The following is a 24667-nucleotide window of genomic DNA, read 5'->3' as shown; positions in this document are numbered from 1 at the left end:
ACTGCCAATCCAGCTCTCTGAGGCTTGCACTGCAGCTACAGCTGCTGACACCTCACAGACGGGGTTCTGCCCTGCTGCAGGAAGGCAGAACAAAGCATTTCCTCTGAGAGCAGGGTGTTACACCCTCTCCCCTTGGAAATAGGTTGTTTCGGGTGCGGGTGGAGGTGTATCCTCCCCCAGCCTCTGGAAATGCTTTGACGAGCACAGATGGTGCACTCCTTGCATAAACCAGTCTATACCGGTTCAGGGACCCCTTCTCCCCTGCTCTGGCGGAAAACTGGACGAAGGAAAGGGGGGTGACGACTCCCCTGTCCCTCACCACCCCAGGGGTGGTGGCCAGAGCTCCTACAGTGTGTCCCAGACTTTAGCCATCTTGCTTTGCAAGGTGTGGGGGCACTCTGGAGGGCTCTGAGTGGCCAGTGCCAGCAGGTGACGTCAGAGACCCCTCCTGATAGGTCCATACCTGATAAGGTAGCCAATCTCCCCCTCAGGGCTATTTAGGATCTCTCCTGTGGGTTCTCTTCAGCTTCTGCTTGCAAGTTTCCTTCAGGAATACTCTGCAACAACTTCAGACTCTTTTGACCTCGGATCAACCGCAGCCTGCTCCAAGAAACGCTGTAAGTGCAACAAAGGGTCTACAAGAGACACTTTTATTCAGCAACCTCAGCTCCAAGTCAGCAACTGCAACAGTTTCCACGGTGTGCACGCTCTGGGGACTCCCTGTCTTCATCCTGCACCAGAAGAACCGAAGAAATCTCCTGTGGAGTGACGGAATCACTCCCCTGCTCTAAGCAGGCACCTTCCAAGACGACGACTGGTACCCTGGGACTCCTCTTACGACGACGAGCGTGTTCCTAAGGACACAGAGGGTGGACATCACCGACATATTGTCCTGAGGTCCTGCAGACGAAATTTGGAGGAGGTAAGACCTTGCCTTCCTGAGAACTACAGTACCCCTGTGTACTGTCTCTTCTTCACCTCCTGAGGCCTCTGTGCACTCTTTGCAAAATTCCTTTGTGCACAGCCTGATCCAGGTCCCCAGCACTCCACCCTGCGACGCTCAACTCGCTAAGTTGTTCTTCGGCGGTGTGGGACCTTCTTTTGTTGTGCTGCATCAACCGTGTTTTGCACCTCCTTTGAACCTGGATCCTGCAGCTTCTAGGGCTGCTGGCTGGCATCCTGAGGGCTCTCTAAAGTGCTGAGAGTCCCCTCGTCCTCCTCACACAGAGTTAAGGCCGCCAGGTCCCTCCTGGGTCCATCCAGCGCCATTTTGATGAAAAACTCACTTTTGTCCTAGCCAAGGCTTGTTGCCTACTTCCGACACAAAATCTCGTCTGCAACGATCTTCACGCCGTGGGACATCTTTTGCATCATGCAGGAACCTGCTGGCATCTTCCTAGGGTGCATTCCTGCAGTCTTTGACTAACCAGGGACTCTTCTTTTGCATCCTCTTCTGGGTTGGCAAGGGCTCCTGTCCTTCCTGGAACTTCTTTCGACTTCTGGACTTGGTCCCCTTCCTTTGCAGGTCTGCAGGTCCAATAATCCAGCAGTTGTTCTTTGCAGACTTGGTTGGCTGCTGCAAAATCCCGAAAAACGAGGTGTAGTGTGTCCTAAGGAAACTTGCAGTACTTAACTCCTGCTTTTCTGGGCTCTGGGGTGGGGTAATTTACTTACCTTTACTGTATTCTCACTCTACCAGCGATTCTGCACACACTACACTTGTCTAGGGGGGAATTCGTGATTCACATTCTACTTTTTTAGTATATGGTTTGTGTTGCCCCTAGACCTATTTTCTCCTATTGCATTCTATAGGATTTCCTGCTGTTTGCATTGTTCTATGACTATTTACTTGTCTAATTTTGGTGTCTAGTGTATATATTGTGTATAATACGTACCTCCAGAAGGAGTTTTGTCTCTAAGACATTTTTGGTACTGTGTCACCCAACTAAATACCTTTATTTTAACACTGAGTATTGTCTTTACTTGTGCATAAGTACTTTGTAACTATAAGTGGTATTGCATGAGCTTTTCATGTCTCCTAGTTCAGCTTAAGCTGCTGTCCTATAGCTACCTCTAGCAGCCTAAGCTGCTAGAACACTACTACATTCAATAACCAGGGATAACTGGACCTACTGTAAGGTGTAAGGTACCCAATACAAACCAGGCCAGCGTCCTACACTGATATATCATTTGTAATGCTCTGGTACTTCTTATGTTTAAAAAAAATCTTTTTATTGGTTTTCTGCATATTAAACTCATGCACGTTTACAAATACAGCTGGTGCTAAAACCAATGTGATTTCTATCTATCCAGTAAAACACTGATCACAACCATCTCTGGAAGCTACCCAAGATTTTAGTTCATATTGCAACAGAAGCCCTGGGAAAGCATAATTTGAAATGTACCCCCCCCCCTGACTTTTTATACCAATTTCTTAAGGGCTGCACACTGGTTCATTCCATTTGTCCATTCTGAGACTGTTGGGGCACGTGCCTCTCTCCAGTGGTGAGCTGTAGCCCTTTTGGCCACCAAGTATCCTGTGTTAACGAGTGTGCAAGTGCTTCAATGCTCCCAGTAAGTTCATCACAACCAGCGGGCCACCCTTGGGTCCAGATTTATTGGTCTATTTAGCACATCTTGCAGTACATCATTAATGGCTTTCCAATATTGTGCAATCACTGGGCACTCCAAATCTGCGTGAAAGAAGGTCCCGAGGGAAGACCCACACCTGAGGTAGGCCAAACTTGCTTCTTTTCCCGCTTTGCCAGAGTCTATTTGGAGAGTAATATAACTGGTGTAGGTGCTTAAACTGTACTAAGGTAAGTTGCACTGATATCACCAACTGACGGGGTGCCGTCTTGGCTTCAAACCATTCCTCGTCCTTAAAGCCCTCTAAATCTGCCTCCCATTGTGCTCTTAGTTTGAACAATAGATCTGGGGAATTATTAAACATTGATTTGTATAGTGTGGAGGTGCCCCTTTCCCAATTGTAACAATAATGAGGTGGTGTTCCAGGGTATTACTCCCTGAGAGGGAGGCAGGTTTGTCTTGATGTGCATCCAAAGCATGTCGTAGCTGTACATAACAATAAATTGTGACCTATGGAGGGTAAAATCTGCTAATAGGTCCTAAAGACCTAATGACAACACCTCTTCACACTTCTCCCAACTTGGGAAGTCCTATTAAATCCCATTAAGTGAAGCCAGCAAGTCCTGCTGTAGCAGACAGCCAAGTGCCCTGTCACTGCATGTGCTTTACGCTGCTTGCCAACAAAGAGAAGGATGTTCTGGTACTTCTTGGACTTTTTCAAAGCAGCTGTCAATTGGATTGGTTGTTACTCTGTTGCATTCATGTTGAACTACAGGATTTGATAGACTTCTATCACTGCTGCCCTACAATGTTCACTTCTGCTCATAGAGTTGCACTGTATACAAAGCCAGATGTTAGCTGTAGGTTTTTTTTAGAGGGGATTAGAACATGTTAAATATCTGTAACATATCCAGAATTGTTAGTTTTTGTAAAAAAAACAGACATCATCCTTTTTTCATCTTGCTTTATGATGCCACCATCCTGGCAGAGAAAAACAGGCTCCTTAACATCATGTTCAGTATTATCTTTCATCACTGTGGTCAGTGCGGTAGTCAAGAGCATACCCCTGCTGCTGAACTTCTATTAGGATAGACAGCTACAATATTATGTTCAACTGCCTTGCCAAAACTGCATGTTACACAGGCTGAAAAAAACAACTAGTGAGCATGTTTATAAACCTTCAGAAAACATATGCAGATCTCTCCTGTTGAAAACAATAGATTAGCTATTAATAGAAAAGAGAATTAAATAGAAGGCAGTCTGCACCACATACCAAAGCAAAGGGCTGAAATGCCTTAAAAGGTATTACCTAACTAAACCTACCAAATCAATAGTCATCTACCCCAAACCTAGACATCAGCCATCCTCACTTAATCTGCCCAAAAAGGTTCAGATGGAATAAACCTGCTAAAAGGACATAAGAGTGATGGCTTCTACTTCCAGCAGCAACTTCCAGTAATTTCATAAGGGAATATTGCTCGGGCATCACTTACATCCAAAAACCTTTGATATTGCTCTGTCTGATATCCAGGTGGCACCATAGATGCAGAGGGATCACCGACAGAAGTTTTGCATCCGTAAAGGTGCAATCTCTATCAATTGTCAGTTCCTTTTTCTCCTCTGGCCGTTGATGCAAGAGTTTTTGAATGACAACCTTTTTTCCTTTACTTTGGTCAAGTACAACACCCAAACGTGGGTTGGAGATGCAAGAATCATCCCCAGATCAGTTTTATGTTTTGGCCCTGATTATGACTTTAGAGCCATCATAACTATAGAACTTGGAAATCTGGTGTCAGTCTGGATCCAGAGATTTTTCTTCGAGCAGTACCCATGCGTGCCATTAGGGGGCATCTGTAGGAAAGTCCCCTCTTTGTGACATGGTTATCCCTACTTTTTACCTGATGTCAGTGTGCTTAGACTGTTGTCGATGGAATCCTGCTAGTCAGGACCCCAGTGATTGTGCTCTCTCCTCCAAATTTGGTTGTCTTGGTACTTCTTACGCCCCACTGTTGGCATACTGGTGTACCCCTATAAGTCCCTAGTAGATGGTGATCAGTTACCCAGGGCTTTGGTACACCAGGGATCTCCCATGGGCTGCAGCATGTATGATGCCATTCATGGGAGCCCATGCAAACTGTCTGCAGGCCTGCCCTTGCAGTCTGCGTGAAATTGTGAATTCACCCTTTCACTGCTGGTCACTACTCCAGGTCACTGTAAGTCACGCCTATGGTAGGCCCTTTCAGCCCAAAGGGGTGCAGGTCCCTGTGTGTGTTGGCACCCCTGCCTGAGCAAAGCTGCCCTACAAACTCCAGTTCCGATTCCCTGGACTTTGTAAGTGCTGGGAAGCCATTTTATCTATGTACTGGCCACTGCCTGCGGTCCAGCAACAAACTGGTTACTCCGAACCTGGGCATGTTTGGTATCAAACATGTGGGAATCATACCCCAATACTGAGTCCAGTATTGATGGAATGATCCTGTGTACCCTGGGGGTTCCTTAGACGATCCTCCAGTACTGCTCCTACCAGTCTTTCCGGGTCTGCAGGCACGCCCCACTGCTGCAGCCCCCCAGACACAGTTCTGCCTTCCTGCAGCTTGACCAGCTCGAGCAGGGGACAGCAGAACACATTATGTTCTGTAGGAGAGAGGTGCAACCTCCTCTCTCTTGGAAATATGTGTTACCGGCTAGGGAGTGGTAGCCTCCCCACACCACTGGATTGCTTTGAAGGACACATTTGATGCCCTCCTTGCATAATCTGGTTTGCACCAATCCAGGGACCACTGGTCCCTGCTCTGCCGTGAAACACACAAAGTATGGTGCCCAGAGCTCCTTCAGGTGGCCACTTGGTTCTGCCATCTTGGGAATAAGGGGAACCGTGAAGAACACAGACTAGTGCGCCAGAACTAGGGCCTTGAACTAGGGCCTTGAAAGGGAACGCTATGTCCCAAGAAATCAGTTCACTAAACGGGGAGGATGGGTGGGTTGGTAAGGAATCTGCAACTAGAATATGTCTCTACCAAATAAGTTGTTACAGAAGGAATATGCGGCTAGATAGAGCCTCAACCAGCTAAGACGTTACTGAAGCTAAGTAACTTGTTTATCTGATAGAGACTTTTAGTTGCATATTCCTTACCTTAGAATAGATACCCAAGCAATACCATCCCGGGAGGAAGGTCTGTGAACTAAGACCATACTAAGAAGTCCTGCAGGACCGAATGGTCAACGTTGCCGTTCCTGGGGTCCTGACTGTCCAGGCAGTAGTGTTAAGTGAACCTGTGCAGGGATGCCAATAGTGCTGCCTGGTAGATGTCCAGGGCTGGAACTTTGCGTGCTAAAGCAGTGGTTGCATCTGTTTCTCTGGTAGAGTGAGCACACAAACCGTCAGGGAGTTGCTTCTTAGCCAAAGCGTAGCACATTTTAAGGCAGAGAACAACCCATCTAGAGATGGTCCTTTCCTGCACTGCCTGTCCTTTCTTCACACCCACATAACCAACTAAGAGTTGATCATTCACCCGGAAGTCTTTGGGATGATTAAGGTAGAATGCCAACACTCTTTTTGGATCCAGACTGTGGACTCTCTCCTCTTCGCGAGAAGAATGACAGGGTGCGTAAAAACTAATCACGGTGGTGGACTGGCCTACATGAAAGGACGTGACCACTTTAGGTAGGAAAAAAGCCCTGGTACGAAGCACCACTTTGTCAGGATGAACAGAGATGAAGGGTGGCTTCGAAGAAAGAACCTGCAGCTCACTCCCTCTTCAGGCAGAGGTGATGGCTACAAGGAAGGCTGTTTTTAAAGTGAGAAGCCGAAGAGGACAGTTATGAAGGGGCTCAAAAGAAGCACACATGAGGAATGTGAGTACCAAGTTAAAATCCACTGGGGCATTATGAACAGGGTACGTGGAAACATGTGGTTGAGACCCCTGAGAAATCCAACAATGGGAGATTTAAACAAGGATGGTTGATCAGGTAGTATGAGGAAAGCAGAGATGGCAGATAAATAACTCTTAAAGGTGCCCAAAGCAGAGCACTGCTGGGCAAGAGGGAGTAGAAACAAAAGAACCCCAGACAGAGGTGCAGAAATGAGATTAACAAACTTGTTGGTACACCATGCCAAAAATGTATTCCAATGACAAGCGTATACTGCTTTGGTTGAGGGACGCCTGGCTGACAAGATAACATTACAGACTTCGGGCAGAATGTTGAAAGCTGTCAACTGCCACTGCTCAATCTCCATGCAAGAAAGTGGCGGCTGAAAACGTTCAGGTGCAGAACAGCCCCCTGCTCCTACGACGGAGGATCCTCCCTAAGAGGCAGTCTGAGTGGATGATCAATGGCCACACTCAGAAGCTTAAGATATCATACTCTTCATGCCCAGTCCAGAGCCACAAGAATTACTTGGGCCCGATCGTTCTTGATCTTCTAAGGAACTCTGGGCAGAACTGGTATTGGTGGAAATGTGTATAGGAGGCATGAGTTCCACTTGACACGAAAAGCGTCACCTAGTGAATGCTGCATTGGAAACTGCAGCGCAAAATAGCTGACACTGCACGTTTTCTGCGGAGACAAACAGATCTGACCAATGCTCTCCTCATTACTGAAAGAGACCTTGCTCCACCTCTGGATGGAAACACCCCTCGTGATTGACCAGGCATTGGCAGCTGAGTTTGTCCACTCTGGCATTCAGAGAACCCGCCAGATGTTGAACCACCAGGGATATGCCCTGATGTTCCAGCCATGTCCAGAGGCGCACAGCCTCCTGTCAAAAGGTCCACGAACCCACCCCTCCCTGCTTGTTGCATTACCACATCACGGTGATGCTGTCCGTGAGCATCCCGCGGATGCAGGGAAGTGACTCCTTCACTCCAAGGGAGATTCCTTCATGCTTCTTGGTGCAGCTGAAGTATTGCCGATCTCAGAGGATGCACAGCTGTGGAGATGCTACAGAATGCTGACAGGAGCCACAGAAACAATGTTGCAAGGAGAAGTCTTCTCAGGCGGTGCAGTCTTGTTCAGTTCCTGTGTAGCCAAGAAGCGGTTTCGGAGCCCGGAAGCAGAAGATGCCTCTGCAGAGAGGTCCTGGTGGAGTCTTGCACGATGAATCTGGGGACCGTCCGACAAGGGAGGGTAGGAAAGTACCCTCTTTTTGGCATGTTACCCTCAATTTCTGCCTGATGTCAGTGTGTTTTGACTGTGTCAGTGGGATACTGCTAATCAGGACTGCCTGCCTTCAGCTTGCACCAGAATAACCGAAGGAATCTCCTGTGGAGTGACGGAGTCACTTCCCTTCTTCAGCAGGCACCTCTCTGCAGCGACGACCGGTGGCGTGGAGCCCCCTCTCCAGACGACGAGAGTGGATCCAGCAACACGGGTGGTGGACTAAAGTGACCCCTGACAGTCCCAACGTCCAGCTGTCCAACTTTGGTGGAGGTAAGAGCTTGCCTCCCCATGCAAGACAGTACCCCCGTGCACCATGTGACTTGCACTTGCCAAGGCTTGTGTGCGACCTTCCAAGAAGTTCTTCTTGCACAGCACAGCTTAGGTCCCCAGCACTCCATCCTGCATCGCACAGCTTCCTGAGTGGTTCTCCTGAGTGGTTCTCCGGTGGCCTCCATTTGCACCTCCTTTGTCCCCGTGCTGTGGGGCTCCTGTGTGTGCTACCTGGTCTTCTGAGGGCTCTCTGTGTTGCTGAGAGCCCCCTCTGTCTTCCATTCCTGTGTAGAGGCCACCAGGTCCCTCCTGGTCCCAGACAGCGCCATTTTCTACTAACCGTAAGCTGTGCGAGTGCCAAGGCTTGTTGGCCGAATCCAGCGACGCAAACCAGACTGCAATCATCCATCCGGAGTGGGACATCTTCTGCACCAACCAGGAACCCGCATCTGTTTTCTTGGGTGCATAATTGACTTTGTCTCATCTGTTTTCTTGGGTGCATAATTGACTTTGTCTTCTCACCGGTGGTTCTTCTTTTGCACCTTCATCTGGGTTAGTAGTGGCTCCTCTTCTCCCTGGACTCTTCATCGGTTCTTGGACTTGGTCCCCTTCTTCCACAGGTCTTCAGGTCCAGGAATCCATCATTGGTGTCTTGCAGTCTCTTCTGGTTCTTGCATAATCTTCTATCATGACTTCCTGTGTGTTTCAGGAAACTTAATGTGATTTACTCCTGCTTTCCTGGGCTCTGGTGTAGGTTCTATTACTTACCTTTGGTGTTTTCTTACACCCCCAGTGCCCCTCTACACACTACACCTGCCTAGGTGGGAAACAGACTTTCACATTCCACTACTTTAGTATATGGTTTGTGTTCCCCCTAGGCCTCATTGCAACCTATAGTGATTTTCACTATTTGCACTGTTTTCTGACTGTGTAATTACCTATTTTTGGTTACTAGTGTATATATTCTGTATATTACTTACCCCCTAAGGGAGTATAGACTCCAAGGTAATTTTGGCATTGTGTTACCAAATAAAGTACCTTTATTTTTGTAACACAGAGTATTTTCTTTCATGTGTGTGAGTACTGTGTGATGACAGTGATATTGCAAGAGCTTTGCATGCCTCCTAGTTCAGCCTTGGCTGCTCTGCTACAAGTTACCTCTAGACAGCCTAGCTGCTAGACACGGACTACATTTCACTAATAAGGGATAACTGGACCAGGTATAAGGTGTAAGTACCTCTAGTACCCACCACAAACCAGGCCAGTCTCCTACAGGGAGTCCTTAATAGCCCACAAAGGGTGTTTGGCCTCTCTCTGGGGTGACCACCTATCACTTGACCACTACACTAACGACGGATGTGGAGTGACCGATGCCATCTGACGCAAGAGTACTGCTCAAAGAAAAATCTCTGGATCCAGTCAAACGCCTGGGGGAAATTCTAAGGTAAGTAATCTGCAACTAGAATGTCTCTACCAGCTAATTCGTTGCCAAAGGTAAATCATTTGTTCAACAACCATGACCTACTTCTGGCACAGGGACCCTCTCTATAGCTCCCTTAACCAAGAGAGCTGTAACTTCTTCGTGGAGAAATGCCAAGTGATCCTCCATCATCCGTTCGAAGGATATTGGCATAGATGGAGGGGTAGTCTTGAAGGAGAGGGAGTAGCCCCTTTAAACTATTAGCAAAATCCACCTGTCTGACATGATGGATTGCCAAGTGCGGCAGGTGATGGCGAACCCTGCCTACAACTGGTCCCTGATAGGGAATTGTCAGACTAGGAAGGTTTGGAGGCTGCAGCGGGAGGGGTGGTGGACTGGGCTGACCGCTGGTCCACTGATCCACAAGGACATTGGAGTCCACATACCTGGTCATGCAGAGACTGGGCTGGAGGGAAAGGGTTTTGGTTGGGCGCCCCTTCCGTTGCCACAAAAGGGGCTTAAACCAGACTGAGTTCATGGGTGCTCTCACACACAGGGACCTGCAGCCTGACCTCTGGGCTAGGAGGGCCTTGCATAGGGGTGACTTACAGTGACCTGGTGCAGTGACCTGTGGTGAAAGGGTGCATGCACCTTTTCACTCAGGCTGCAGTGGCAGGCCTACAGACACATTTTGGATAGGCTCCCATGGGTGGCACAAAACATGCTGCAGCCCGTGGGGTACCCCTGGTACTCCAATGCCCTGAGTATCCAAGTACCATATACTAGGGACCTATAAGTGGGCACCAATATGTGAATTGTGGGGTGTGCAAAGTCCTAGCAACCAATTGTGGGGGCCCAATCACTGGGGTCCTGGTTAGCAGGATCCCCATGAAAACAGTCTAAGCATACTGATAGCGGGCAAAAAGTGGGGGTAGCCATTCCAAAAAGAGGGTACTTTGCTATTTACAAGGAAGAATCTATATGTCAAACTATTTAGCCAAATTAGTGATTCATTAGGCTTCCTGTAACCCATTATACATAGCCAAGTCGGCCTATGAATCAGCCTGTACACCTTGGACGCATTGGTCAAATACTTGGGCTATGATATTCTCATCCAGAGCCACACATGGAATTTAGTCAACAGGTTTTTGAGTTATACAGGCCAGGCTCATAGATGTTCTATTCGATGCAGGACAACAAAATAAGGATTACGTGTAAGTGGTCGCATTATTTCATTTTTCTTTTACTTCTTTTCAATTATGTGGCCTACTCATGCAATAAAAAATAACCATCACACCAGGTCGCCAAGGCCAGAATTGTTGGCTTTGCAAATGTTTTCTTTTTTTGTTATCCGAGACCAGAGAACAAGTTATAAACAAATGTATTTTATTAACTTTCTTCTGTTTTTTTTAATAGTCGAAAAGGGCCGGTTCTACATTATAGCGACTGGCTAAATAAGATGACCAAAAGCGAGGGTAATTGGCGCTACATTATTGCATACAAGTAAGTAAAACTTGATTGATGAGTGATGTTAGTTTTTTTTAAAGAAATAGCTACCATAAATACAGAAATAAATACATGCTGGTCCTTCTTGAAAGAATATAAGCAGTAATGTAGCATGTTCATTCTTGAAAAATGAGCAAACTAAGCTTGACTTGTGCATACAACTTAACATGGTTTACACGAACACCTTGTATAACGAGATTTAAAAGCAGATGATAAGCCTTCAGGTTAAAAAATTGTCCTTCAAAGAGTTTTCTGTCTACATTGTTAAGTCCTTTTTAGATGTCTTGGGTTTTGGTGTTAAGATGTTCAGAATGTTTTCATAAAACCAATTCAGCCAACATTTGTACCTTTTTTTTCTGCAATGTAACTAATACAATGGAATTCTATGTGTGAGTGACACTTCCCACGGTCCATTCTCTGAAAATGGCAAACTGTTTTGCTTTTAAAAAGCATGTTGATAATGTGCCTCCAAAATTGTGTGGTTCCTGTAACATCGTAATTCACAGCAAAATTTAATAGGAACATAGCCATTAGAAAAAGAAAGCAAGTGATTGCTCTCAGAATTCCACAGAATGTCTATTTTTTAAGAAACTGCAGTACTCAGGATTTTTTGATTGGCTCAGTATTTATAAGGAAGAATCTATACGTCGAAAACTATTTGGCCGAATTAGTGATTCATTAGGCTTCCTGTAACCTATTATACATAGCCATTATTAGTGTAAATCGAGCCTATGAATCAGCCTGTACACCTTGGTCGTCATGGTCAAATACTTGGGCTATGATATTCTCATCTAGAGCTACGCATGGAATTTAGTCAACAGGTTTTTGAGTTATACAGGCCAGGTTCATAGGTGTGCAATTCGATGCAGGACATCTAGTAGAGGCAGAGGTAGAAGGTTTGCTGGAGAGGCTCCAGCAGAGCTACACCTTTTTCATTGATTTATCCAACCTGGCAGTTTCGTATTGAAAATCCTCAGCTTTTTGGAAGAAGTGATCAATCCTAAATGGCTGCTTCTCCGCTGCATGAGAACTATTCTACAGTAGATATAATTCTGATGGGGTACTCGTTGCTGACAGAGAACTAATTTGTGGAGAATTTGACACTTACTCCCAAAAATAAACACTTTTATATCTGATAGAGACTTTTAGTTGCAGATTGCTCACCTTTCTATTTCCCCCGGCTTCAGACTGGATCTGGAGATTTTTTCTTCGAGCAGTACCCCCTGCCCGCCATTAGGTAGCGTCACTCGACTGCATGGGCATCGTTGGCATCTTGGCCGCCGTAATGCCATCGCAGTTGTATATAGGTGCCACCCCAGCATGCTGACGTCAGTTCTTTTCTTTCCGCGCCAGCCTACGTGCATATCCAGAGAAAAGCTACTGCAGTCATTTTTTGACTAACTGCGACATTTTGTTGAATTCGTTTTTGATGAGTTTTTTTATGCGTCGAGGGATGTCCTATAAGACTGTATTCAAGCCCTGCGACTCCTGTCCTGTCGGTGACGGATCCGCACCTCGTGTGCCTCTGGTGTTTGGAGTGCGACCACAAACCGAAGTCGTACTCCAAGTGTCAGGCCATGAACCCGAAAGCTTTGAGGGTCCTGGAGACTATTCTTCTTCGTCCAAGTCATCTGGAAATTCGGGTAAGAAGAAGAAGTTAAAGAAAGCAAAAGCTCTTTGACTTCGCCCCGTCGCTTGCACGACGTGACGCGGAAAGAGCTTCGATGCTCTAGGCCTCAGTCTTCGGAGCCTCAGTCTGGGTCAGCTCTGCACCTCCCCGAATTTCCAGGAGCTGGGGCTACCCCTGCCCCACTAAAGGAGTTCTATGAGGCCATGCACCCCATATTTGGGCAGCCTGACCCATCCTCAGCGCCTTTGGGCCCAAATCAAATCAAATCATTAACATTTATAAAGCGCGCTACTCACCCGTGCGGGTCTCAAGGCGCTAGAAAAAGGGGGGGTTATCGCTGCTCGAACAGCCAGGTCTTTAGGAGTCTCCGGAAAGCGGAGTGGTCCTGGGTGGTCCTGAGGCTGGTGGGGAGGGAGTTCCAGGTCTTGGCCGCCAGGAAGGAGAAAGATCTCCCACCCGCCGTGGAGCGGCGGATGCGAGGGACAGCAGCGAGTGCGAGGCCAGAGGAGGAGGCGGCGGGTGGGGACGTAGAAGCTGAGGCGTCTGTTGAGGTATTCCGGTCCCTTGTCGTGGAGGGCTTTGTGTGCGTGGGTGAGAAGTCGGAAGGTGATCCTTTTGCTGACTGGGAGGCAATGCAGGTGTCTCAGGTGTGCGGAGATGTGGCTGCTGCGGGGTATGTCGAGGATGAGGCGGGCAGAGGCGTTTTGAATGCGTTGCAGGCGATTTTGGAGTTTGGCTGTGGTCCCGGCGTAGAGGGTGTTGCCGTAGTCCAGGCGGCTCGTGACGAGGGCGTGGGTCACGGTTTTTCTGGTGTCGGCGGGGATCCAGCGGAAGATCTTGCGGAGCATGCGGAGGGTGAGGAAGCAGGCGGAGGACACGGCGTTGACTTGCTTGGTCATGGTGAGAAGAGGGTCCAAGATGAAGCCGAGGTTGCGGGCGTGGTCTGTGGGGGTCGGTGCGGTGCAGAGGGCCGTGGGCCACCAGGAGTCGTCCCAGGCGGACGGGGTGTTGCCGAGGATGAGGACTTCCGTTTTTTCAGAGTTCAGCTTTAGGCGGCTGAGCCTCATCCAATCTGCGACGTCCTTCATACCTTCTTGTAGGTTGGTCTTGGCGCTGGCGGGGTCCTTGGTGAGGGAGAGTATAAGTTAGGTGTCGTCGGCGTAGGAGGTGATGATGATGTAGTGCTTGCGTACGATGTTGGCGAGGGGGCTCATGTAGACATTGAAGAGTGTCGGGCTGAGTGATTAGCCTTGAGGTACGCCGCAGATGATCTCGGTGGGTTCTGAGCGAAACGGAGAGAGGTAAACTCTTTGGGAACGGTTTGCGAGGAAGGAGGCGATCCAGTCCAGGGCCTGGCCTTGGATCCCGGTGGAGCGGAGGCGGGTGATTAGGGTGCGGTGACAGACGGTGTCAAAGGCAGCCGAGAGGTCGAGCAGAATGAGGGCGACTGTTTCACCGTTGTCCATCAGGGTTCTGATGTCGTCTGTGACTGAGATGAGGGCGGTTTCAGTGCTTTGGTTGGTTCAGAATCCGGTTTGTGAGGGGTCGAGCAGGTTGTTGTCTTCCAGGAAGGTGGTCAGCTGTTTGTTGACGGTCTTCTCTATTACTTTGGCTGGGAAAGGCAGAAGAGAGATGGGGCGGAAGTTTTTCAGGTCGCTCGGGTCAGCCGTAGGTTTCTTTAGTAGGGCGTTGACTTCGGCGTGTTTCCAGCATTCGGGGAAGGTAGCAGAAGAAAAAGAAGAGTTGATGACGGTCTGGAGGTGCGGGGCGATGATGTCGTCGGCTTTGTTAGAGATGAAGTGCGGGCAGTGGTCCGAAGGGGCGCCGGAGTGGATAGAGTTCATGATGGATTTGGTTTCTTCCGTGTTGATGTGGGTCCAGTTGTTGAGGGTGATGGCCGGGGATGCAGGTTCGGTGGTGTTTGGTTGGGTCTGGTGTCCGAAGCTGTTGTGGAGGTCGCTGATCTTGCGATGGAAGAAAGTGGCGAGGGATTCGCACAAATCCTGTGAGGGCGTGTTGGCGTTGGCGCTGGGGTTGGAGAACTCCTTGACGATGCTGAAGAGTTCTCTGCTGTTGTCTGTTTTTGTCCAGTCTGTCGGTGAAAAAGTTCCTTTTGGCAGCGCGGATCAGGTGGTGGTGTTCGCGGGTAGCGTTCTTGAGGGCGGTCATGTTGTCAGCGGTGTGGTCCTTGCGCCAGGCTTTCCCAAGGGCGCGACAAGTTTTCTTGGATTCTTTGAGGGTGTCAGAGAACCAGAGAGGTTTTTTTTTGGTGTTGGTCTGTCGATGCGTGCGTTTGAGGGGAGCAAGGTTGTCTGCGCAGTTGGAGATCCAGTTTGTGAGGTTGAGGGCTGCGTCGTTGGGGTCGGTGGTGAGAGTGGGTTGGTTGGCGGCGAGTGCGGAGAAGAGTTGCTCTTCAGGGATCTTGTTCCACTGTCGACGAGGGATGGGTTGAGTGCGGAGGTGGCGGGTCTCGCGTCGGAATGTGAAGTGGACGCAGCTGTGGTCGGTCCAGTGTAGGGCGGAGGCGTGGCTGAAGAAGACGTGTTTGCTGGCGGAGAAGATAGGGTGGAGCGTGTGTCCGGCGATGTGGGTGGCGGTGTTCACCAGTTGTTTGAGGCCGAGGTTGGCGAGGTTGTCGAGCAGGGTGGTGGTGTTGGGGTAGTTGTTTTGTTCCAGATGGAAGTTGAGGTCGCCTAGGAGGATGTAGTCCGGTGAGGCGAGGGCGTGCGAGGAGATGAAGTTGGCGATGGCGTCGCTGAAAGGGGCGCGTGGCCCGGGAGGACGGTAGACGAGGGATCCTCTGAGGGTGGTCCTCGTGTCGGTGCAAATCTGAAAATGCAGGTGTTCCGCGGCGAGAGGGGTGTCTTCGGTGGAGGTGGTGACGCTGATGGAGTCTTTGAAGACGATGGCGATACCTCCTCCTGCTTGGTTGGTGCGGTCTTTCCTGGAGATCTTGTAGCCTTCGGGGATGGCGGTGGCGATGTCTGGAGCAGAGGGAGGCGTTCATCCAGGTCTCTGTGATGAAGGCGACGTCCGGTGCTATGGAGTCCAGGAGGTCCCAGAGTTCAACGGCGTGTTTGTGGACGGAGCGAGCGTTGACTAGGATGCACTTGAGGTGGTTGATGGAGCGTGGGCTTGTGGTCGTGGTTGTTGCGTGGTGGAAGATGTGTTTGCAGGAGTTGCAGGCTAAGGGTCCATGGGTGCGTTTGGGGTGAGCTTGGAAGCAGGTGTTGGAGCGTCCTGGGTTGAGGGCATGGAGGGTGGTGGGGTTGTAGCGGATCAGCGGGGCTTGGGAGAGCTGGGGACCAGGGATCGTGGCGCTGGGCGCGGGCCAGGCGCAGACGGGTTTGCCTCTGGCACGCCTCCGGCGCGCCCGCTGCATGGTCGCGCAGCAGCCGCTATATGAGGTAGGAGGGGGGGAGGGGTCAGCTGGGGGCGAATGGGAGCTGGGGGGCGGGGGCGTGCAGGAGGTCACGGCGGGAAAGCGCGAGGGGGGGGACAGGTAGAGTGAGAAGAGCTGGGGGAGGAGGGTTTAAGGGTGGAGGGGGGTGAGTGTTAGGAGGTTTAGGAGATTAGGGAGAAAGATAGGAGTAGGGTTGTGAAGATAGGGGAGGGGGGGTTGTAGAGGTGGGTGAGGGTGAGAGGTAGAGTGAGAGGATAGGAAGATAGGTAATAGAGGGGGTGGCGGGAGGGGGGGAGAGATAGAGAAATAGATAGAGAAATCGATAGATAGAGAAATAGATAGAGAGATAGGAAGAAAGGAGGAGGTGGAGAGTGAGGGAGTTAGATAGTGGGATAGAGAGATAGGTAGATAGGAGGAGTGAGGGAGGTAGCCCAGGGGTGTCAGTGAGGGCCCCCTCAGGTTCAAAGTCAGTGACTTCGGTCCCGACTCCGGAGGGCACCTCAGGATCACTTCTGGATCCTTTTTGACGCCGGTCGTGCCAACGCGACCTTCCCGGACATCGGGTCAGACGTCGACGCTCCCGGCGCTGATTCGGCCCACAATCGACGTTGATCCTATACCCATTCCCGATGACCCGGAGCCGGAACGACGTCGCTCAACGCCAATACCGTTTTCCATGGGCTCTGCTGTGCCCAGGGTTGATCCTGAACCCTATTACTATGGGTATGGATATGGGTATAGTGTGGAGGGGTCACTGGACCCTTTAGAAGATCAGCTTGAACCTGAACTGGACTGGGTGCAAGATTTGGGTGATGCTAGTGGGTTGGACACCTCCTCTGATACTGGCATGTTCTCTCCCCATATCGTGGCTACGGAGGAGGGAGCGTCTTATTCTATGGTGGTGAGAAAGGCAGCTGAGGTTTTGAGCCTCGAGCTTCCTTCTGTGGAGGTCAGGCCTAACCTCCTGATCGAAGTGCTTCAGCCTGAGGCCTCTAACTGGGAACGCCTTCTTTCCTTCAACAAAGCCCTTACAGACGTCCTACTGGGAACCTGGTCTAAACCCAGCACAGGGGGCTCCTGTGAATAGGACGATTGCCCGCCACCATCGGCCTGCACCGAATGACCCAAATTTCCTCACCCAACACCCTACGGTTGAGAGCCCTGTCATCCAGGCTTCTTCATCCTCTGGCGCATTCCCTACCAATCCCCCGGAAAGGAATCAAAAAGATTGGACAACTTAGTGAAGACGATGTTCTCTTTTGAAAGTCTAGCGCTGCGGTCTGTGAATATCGCATGCCTTTTGGGCTGATATTCCCATACTCTCCGGGATACGGTCGCACAAGTGCTGCCCCAAGTTCTGGAAGAGGCCCAGAATGTTCTCTCTCAAGCCATGACAGATGGGAGAGACGCAGCCAAGTTCATGATCTGTTGTGGATTGGATAAGACTGACTCACTGGGCAGATTGGTTGCATCGACAGTGGCACTACGCCTGGTTGAGGACATCTGGCTTTTTGGGGGATGTCCAGCAATTCTTGATAAACATGCCCTTTGATGGCACTTGTCTCTTTGGAGTCAAGGCGGACTCAGCGCTCGATCGCTTTAAGGTTTCCCAGGCTACGGCTCTGTCCCTGGGCCTTGCAGCCGCTTCTTGCCCCCCTCTTTCCGCCTCTCGCTCCTTTCGTGGCTACGTAAGGGGCACCCAACCGTGTCCATTTCCACTGAGCAACCGACCCGCACATGCTGCACAGCCCCTGAGTGGATGGGGATCCATCCACCTTGTGGATCAGCGAGTCAGTGGGCCGCCCAGTCCACCCACGCCCCCTCCTCTGCCTCAAAACCTTTCTGGTCTGTTGGGACATCCAGGACCAGTTGGTGGCAAAATTCGCCCCACTGGGAATCCATTACCACGGACAGGTGGGTTCTACAGATCGTCCAAAGAGGCTACTCCTTCCCCTTCAAGACTTCTCCTCCAGCCATGCCACCATCGTTCCCTCACCTGTTGGAGGATCATTTGGCACTTCTCCGTGAGGAAGTCAAGGCTCTCCTGGCCAAGAGAGCCATTGAGATGGTCCCTGCGCCAGAAGTAGGTCGTGGTTGCTATTCCTGCTACTTTCTGGTGCCCAAAAAGGACAAGGGTCTTCGCTCTATCCTAGACCTCTAGTCCCTCAGTCTCTTCCTCAAGAAAGAGAAGTTCAAGATGTTAACCCTGACTAAGGTCCTTTCTGCCCTGGAGACTGGATGGTTGTGATGCCAGCCCACAGATGTTACCTACGATTCATGGTAGGTCATGAGCACTTTCAGTTCACTGTGCTCCCCTATGGCCTTACCAGTGCCCCTCGGGTGTTCACGAAAGTGATAGTAGTAGTTGCAGCTCATTTGTGCAGGTTAGGGGTCTCAGTCTTCCCCTACCTCGACGACTGGCTGTTGAAGGCGGACACGCCCCAGAAAGTCATCTCCCACCTCCAAACTACGGCGAACCTCCTGTATTCGCTGGGGGTCACTATCAACATGCCGAAGTCACACCTGATTCCCTCTCAGACGCTCACTTTCATCTGAGCTGTTCTGGACACAGTGCAGTTTCGGGCTTATCCTCCCGAAAAAACGAGTCCAGGATATTCGGGCTATGATACCGATGTTTCAGCCCATATCCTGGATTTCGGTGAGAATGACTCTGAGGCTGCTGGGCCTCATGGCCTCCTGCATCCTGCTGGTCCAACATGCCAGATGGCATATGCGGGCTCTGCAGTGGGATCTAAAGTTCCAGTGGGTGCAGCATCAGGGGAACCTCTCCGACATGGTTCAGATATCAGAGGGAACTGCGAAAGACCTGCAATGGTGGTTGTCAAATGCAGATTGGGTCAAGGGCAGATCCCTCTCCCTTCCCCAACCAGATCTCACAGTAGTGACAGATGTATCCCTCCTGGGAGGGGGCAGCCACATGGGAGAGGCGGAGATCAGAGGCCTGTGGTCTCCGGTGCAGTCTGGGCTCCACATCAACCTTTTTAGAGCTCTGGGCGATCCGACTTGCATTGAAAGCATTCCTTCCCTCTCTCAAAGGGAAAGTGGTGCAGGTGTTCACCGACAACACCACTGCCATGTGGTATTACAACAAACAGGGCGGAGTGGGGCCATGGACCCTTTGTGAAGAGGCTCTTTTCTTCTGGACACGGCTGGAACGCCAGTGCATTTCCCTGGTGGTTCAACATCTGGCGGGCTCTCTGTACGCCAGAGCAGACTAACTCAGCCGTTGATGCATAGCCGATCACGAATGGTGTCTCCATCCAGAGGTGGCGCAAGGTCTCTTTCAGCATGGGGGAGAGCCTTGGTTAGATCTGTTTACCTCTGCAAAGAACGCGCAATGTCAGCTGTTTTGCATGTTGGAGTTTCCAAGGCCGCACTCGCTCGTGGAACTCAGGCCTCCTGTATGCCTTCCTGCCAGTACCACTTCTTCCCAGAGTTCTGAAGAAGATCAGGCAAGACTGGACCCAATTCATCTTTGTAGTTCCGGACTGGGCACGAAGAGACTGGTACCCCGAGCTCTTGAGCATGACCATCGATCCTCTGATCAGACTGTCCCTTCGGGAGGATCTTCTGTCGCTGCAGCAGGGGATGGTTATCCACCCAAATCTGTCCAGTCTCTGCCTCCTTGTGTGGTGATTGAGCGGTGACAGTTGATGGCTTTTGACCTCCCACCCGAAGTCTAGATACGACTGCAACGTCATCACGGCGACCACAATGCCAAGGACGCCCGTGGAGTTGACCAACGCCACCTAGCGGCGCGTAGGGGTACTGCTCAAAAAAAAATCTCCGGATCCAGTCTAAAACCTGGGAAAATTCAAAGGTAAGGAATCTGCAACTAGAATATGTCTCTACCAGATATATCGTTACCGAAGGTAAGTAACTTGTACGTTACTACCCTAATCTAAAACAGACCCTTTTGTTATATCTTGTTTGCTATTGTCCTTTGACGATGTCTCTTATGTATCTTTGGCACTTGTGTTTGAGAATCTTGATTTCTGACAGACACTTCAACCCCACAGATTCCTCACCTTATGAGAACTCACAAGCACCAGACATGATCCAGAAAAGCTTCCAGCACTGTTAGGTGCCTGTAGATGATGCCATTGGCATCCATTGTGACTGTTCTGCACCAGACTTGACGAGACATAGCCATTAATAGACAACATCCCTATTCACTGACATCAGTTACTTTTTTTTTCATGTCTAGCCTTGCAGATTCAGAGCTCTGTTGCTCTAATTTTTGCACGAGTTCAAACAACCTTTTCTGAACAACAGATTATTTTGCAGTGTAGCAGGGATGTCGCCACCGAAAATGACAGATTACAAACCCTGGCATATATGCACAAACAAATGTTGGTCACAGAGCCACACAATGTTTGGCTGTGTCCGCAACATGACTCCAGTTCATGCGGTAAATGCTCCCTTGTGCATTTGAAGGCAAGCAGGAACAGTGAGGTCAGCCTGTGCATGACAAAGCTCAAAAAGCAAGGCCATATCTGCTCCAGGTTAACCTCTCAGGTAAACCAAAGCTGAAGGACAAAGATTCTAACAAGATTTAGTAGGGACGTTATGTAGTGCAAAATTACCCAGTTGGCTGATTCTGTGAAAGAAGCATAAGAAGCACAGTAAATGGGAGGCTACTAGAGGTTCCCATCCCAGGCTAGGTCATGTAGATGGTGTTCATGCGTTCTGAAACGGACTTCATCCTCTTCCTCTGCGCTCATTCTGATCCTGTAAAAGGTGTCCCTGAGTTCCTGGGGTTGTCTTCGGATCCATAGCAAGTTGATGCCTTCAAAGAAGCAGTGCTCTAAATGTTTATTATGACTCCAGTTTCGCCTGATGCACTTTCTTGACCCATTGACATTCAGGTCTGCTGCTCGCGCTTCTCCTAGCATTCATGTCCTCTGCTCTGTCTGTCCATACTGGGAGATTGCCTTTGGCAGCGGACTGTGCATCTACTCCTTTACTAAGACCTCCCTGGTATTATTCTGAAGATAAGCCTGTGCTAGCTCCGCTTTTGCATCACCTGAGATTTGCCAGGATGAAGGTGATTTCTGATAGAGACTTCTAATCACAGACTGCTCCCCTCGAGTATTCCCCCAGGCTCGACCAATGTGCACTGACATAAGTTCCTTTCTTTCTGCGTCATCAGATGTGGCCCAGAGCTACCTATGGTCTCTTTCCAGTATACAAGGGACATGTCCCCTCTCTGTAGGAAAGTTCTACTTTTTGACATGGTCACCCCCGCTTTTTGCTCACTGGTAATGATGTTGATTGGTAGCGCACAGGGTCCCTGCTAACAAGACCCCTGTGCCAGTGCTCTTTCCTCTAAAACAAGACAAATGTTCAATTCTAGCCCAATTAGCAATGACTTAAGCACACCTCTAGGTCCCTAGTAAATAGTACCACTGGCACCAAGGACATGGATACTAAAGAGGGTCCCTAAGAGCTGCAGCATGTATCATGCCTGTAGGAAAGTAGCACCTTTCTGACAGTTGCCCCACTTTTTGCCTGGTGTCAGTATGTTTAGACTGTAGTACACTGGGATCCTTCTAGACAGGACCCCAGTGTCAGTGTTCTCTACCCTAAATTTTGTTGGTAAAAAACATTTACACTCTACAATTGGCATACTGGTGCACCAATGTAAGCCCCTAGTATATAGTATTTATGTACCATGGGCATTGGTACACCAGGGGGCGTCCATGGGCTGCAGCATGCATTGTGCCACCCACTGGGACCCATACAAACTGAGACTACAGGCCTGCTATTGCAACTTATGTGAAATGGTGCATGCACCTTTCACACTGGATATACGGTTTCCCTTATATCATGGTCACTGCACTCTGACCCTATAAGTCACCCCTGAGGTAGGCCCTTCAGCCCAAGGGGAGGGTGCTTGGTTCTCAGTGTGATGGCACCCCTGCATGAGCAGAGGTTCCCCTACAAACCCCAGACTCCATTCTCTGGGCTTTGAAAGTGTCCAGCTACATAATGGCTCCACAAAACCTAGGCCTGTTTGGTATCAAACATGTTGGAATCATGCAACTACACCTTCGAGTGTTAGTTACATAATACTGTGTACTCTGGGGTTCTCTAGGGGATCCCCCATGCCTGTCTGTACAGACTTGCAAGGTCTGCATGCCAGCCTGTGTTGCTTCCGACCTCAGACACTATTCTACCCTTCTGCTGCTGAGTCTAACTTGGACAAGGGAAGGCAGAACAAAGGATTTTCTGTAGAGGAGAGGTGTGACTACCTCTCTCTTTGAAATAGGTGTCACATGTCCTGGGGGGTGCCTTTGAGTGCCCCCAGACTGCTTTGAAGGGCATATTTGGTGCCCTCCTTTCATAAACTGGTTTGCTCCAGTGTAGGATTCCCCTGGTTCCTGCTCTGTTGCGAAACCACACAAAGGACAGGGGAGTGACCACCTCCCTGTCCAGATTCTCCCCTAGAGAGGTGCCCAGAGCTCTGCCTAGTGGCCACTTGATTCCCCCATCTTGGAAATAGGATGAGCAGAGGCCCCTGGAAGCATCTGACTGGTTAGTCCAGCCGGGTGACATCCCTGCCTCCCCCTCCTCTCCCCTCCCCCTCCCAACACCACCCCGACATAGGTGGGTTCCTGCAGTAAGTGTCCAACCCCTTCCTGGGTTGCTTAAGGGCTCTCTTCAGGGTGGGGCCCTAGATTCGCCTCCAAGACTTAAGGAACCATCCGCAAGTCTCCTCTGCAAGACGCTTGTGCAACCTGGACACCGGAACCACTGATGTCCTTCGCTGGAACCAGAAGCAAGACTGTACCAGTAGGAGGGATCCTACAGAAGTTTTGTTTCCAAGTTCTGCAAAGACTTCTGCATCCCCGTGGCTCTGCATCCTCCAGAGTCACTGGGACTCTGCCTGCACTTAGGAAAGCAAAAAGGAATCACCCCTGGAGTGAAGGAATCACTCACCTGCACCCGCAGGCACCTCAGCAATGACGACCAGCTTGTGGATCTTGCTGTCCAAGGCTCTGCAACACAGGTGATGGTTCTGTGGCCCTCCAGAGGTCTTACCTAACTTTCTTGTAGCTGTGAACTTTGTGGTTCCTCTGTAAGGCTGCTTAGCTGGAACCCCTGTGCACCACATCTGCTTGTTGTTGCCTAAGCTTGTTGGCTTTTCAGTCCAAATGAAGGAGGCTGGCCTGGTGTGTGGTGGACCCATATGGTTTTGGCACCTTTTACCAGGTCCAGGCAGCCCTCATTAGTAAGTGTTAGTGTCTACGATGCCAGGGCTCTCTAGTGGTAGCTATGGTGAGCAGCCAGTACTTATCTAGGAGGAGTGTAAAGAACTTGCAATACCAAAGTAGTCACACAGTAACTTGCCACAAATGAAAAGAACCACAGAGTGTTGCAAAAAAAAGGTATTTTATTATAGTAACACTGAACTAGAATACTATCGACAATCCCCCCTCTCTGGAGAGAAGTACACACAAAATATACTCGGGTAAGTACTAGATATTAGCATAAAACATCAGAAAATAGCAAGAAATAGCAGGGGCCCTATAGGAGGGCCAAACCATGTACTAAAATAGTGGAATGCAAGAATTTGTCCCTAACTAGAGGATATGGAGTAGTTATCAAGGGGTAGGTGAGTATAGAACCCCAAGAGGTGAGTACCAAGAAGAACCCCAAGGACCAGGTTAACAGAGGTAAGTTACCTGGTCGCTCCGTAGGCTAACATGGGGACTCAGAATTGGAAAAATTCAAGAACAGGACCAGACCGGTGGAGCCCAGTGGTGAATTCCGGATGAACAGGACCTGCGGAAGAAGGGGACAGAGTCCAGTCCACACAGGCAGGAGGCAATGACCACCCTTCTGTGGGTGAAGAGCCGGGACGACGGTGATGGGTGAAGGCTAGCTGCAGAGTCCATGAGCTGCAGAGAAGTCACTAAAGTCACTTAGGAGCTGTCCCTCGACAGTCACCAGATTGAAGACTGGTCAGTGGTCAGAAAGACCACCAACAAGCGCAAGCAAATGCAAGTCAGAGCTGAAGAAGATTTACAGTGCTGGGGAAGACCAGCAAGGTCCTGGGGGCTCGGCCCTTGGAGGGAAGTCCAGGCTAACCCTAAGAAGACAGGAGAGCCAGCAGAAGCAATCAGAGCCTCCACGATCAACCCACTAGCAGCAGGCACAGTGAGGCCCAGGCAGCACACCTCAAGAGGAGTCCCACGTCGCTGGGGCAGCAGAAAGGAGGCTGTCCTTGCAGAGGTAGAGTGCAGGGGGCTGGGGCTACTTGGAGCCTGAAGATCCTTCGGAGCAGGAGTCAACAAGCCTTAGTTGGTGGAACAGTCTCGGTGCACAGGGATTCTCTCCCGGAGGAAGAGGCAAGGGCTCACCATCACCCAAGTTGGACAGAAGGCAAAGAGGAACCAGGTGACACCTCAGAACCACCACCACCTGTATTGGAGATTCTTAGCAGATCCAGAGGACAGAAGATCTCAGCAGCCGGATGTCGTTGCTTTAGGTGCCTGCGGATGCAAGGGAGTGACTCCTTCACTCCAAGGGAGATTCCTTCTTGCTTCTTTGGTGTAGCTGAAATCTTGCCGACACCAGACAATGCACACCTGTGGAAATGTTGCAAATAGCCGACAGGAGCCACGGAAACAAAGTTGCAAAGCGAGGTCGTTTCAGTGTTGCA

The 24667-nt window shown here is 50.0% G+C and overlaps 1 protein-coding gene across 2 annotated transcripts in view; it reads left to right on the top strand.

Annotated features, from left to right (window-relative positions):
* PRKDC (protein kinase, DNA-activated, catalytic subunit) overlaps window positions 1-24667 on the top strand; it is a 2139921-nt gene that overhangs the window by 1914489 nt on the left and 200765 nt on the right. For both annotated transcript variants that reach the window (XM_069220133.1, XM_069220131.1), the window contains one exon: window positions 10856-10942. In XM_069220133.1, the coding sequence (XP_069076234.1) occupies window positions 10856-10942 (87 nt within the window). The remainder of the gene's footprint in view (window positions 1-10855; window positions 10943-24667) is intronic.

This window comes from Pleurodeles waltl, chromosome 2_2, assembly GCF_031143425.1.
Source record: "Pleurodeles waltl isolate 20211129_DDA chromosome 2_2, aPleWal1.hap1.20221129, whole genome shotgun sequence".
Lineage (NCBI taxonomy): Eukaryota > Metazoa > Chordata > Amphibia > Caudata > Salamandridae > Pleurodeles > Pleurodeles waltl.
This window is presented reverse-complemented; position numbering and strand designations above follow the sequence as displayed.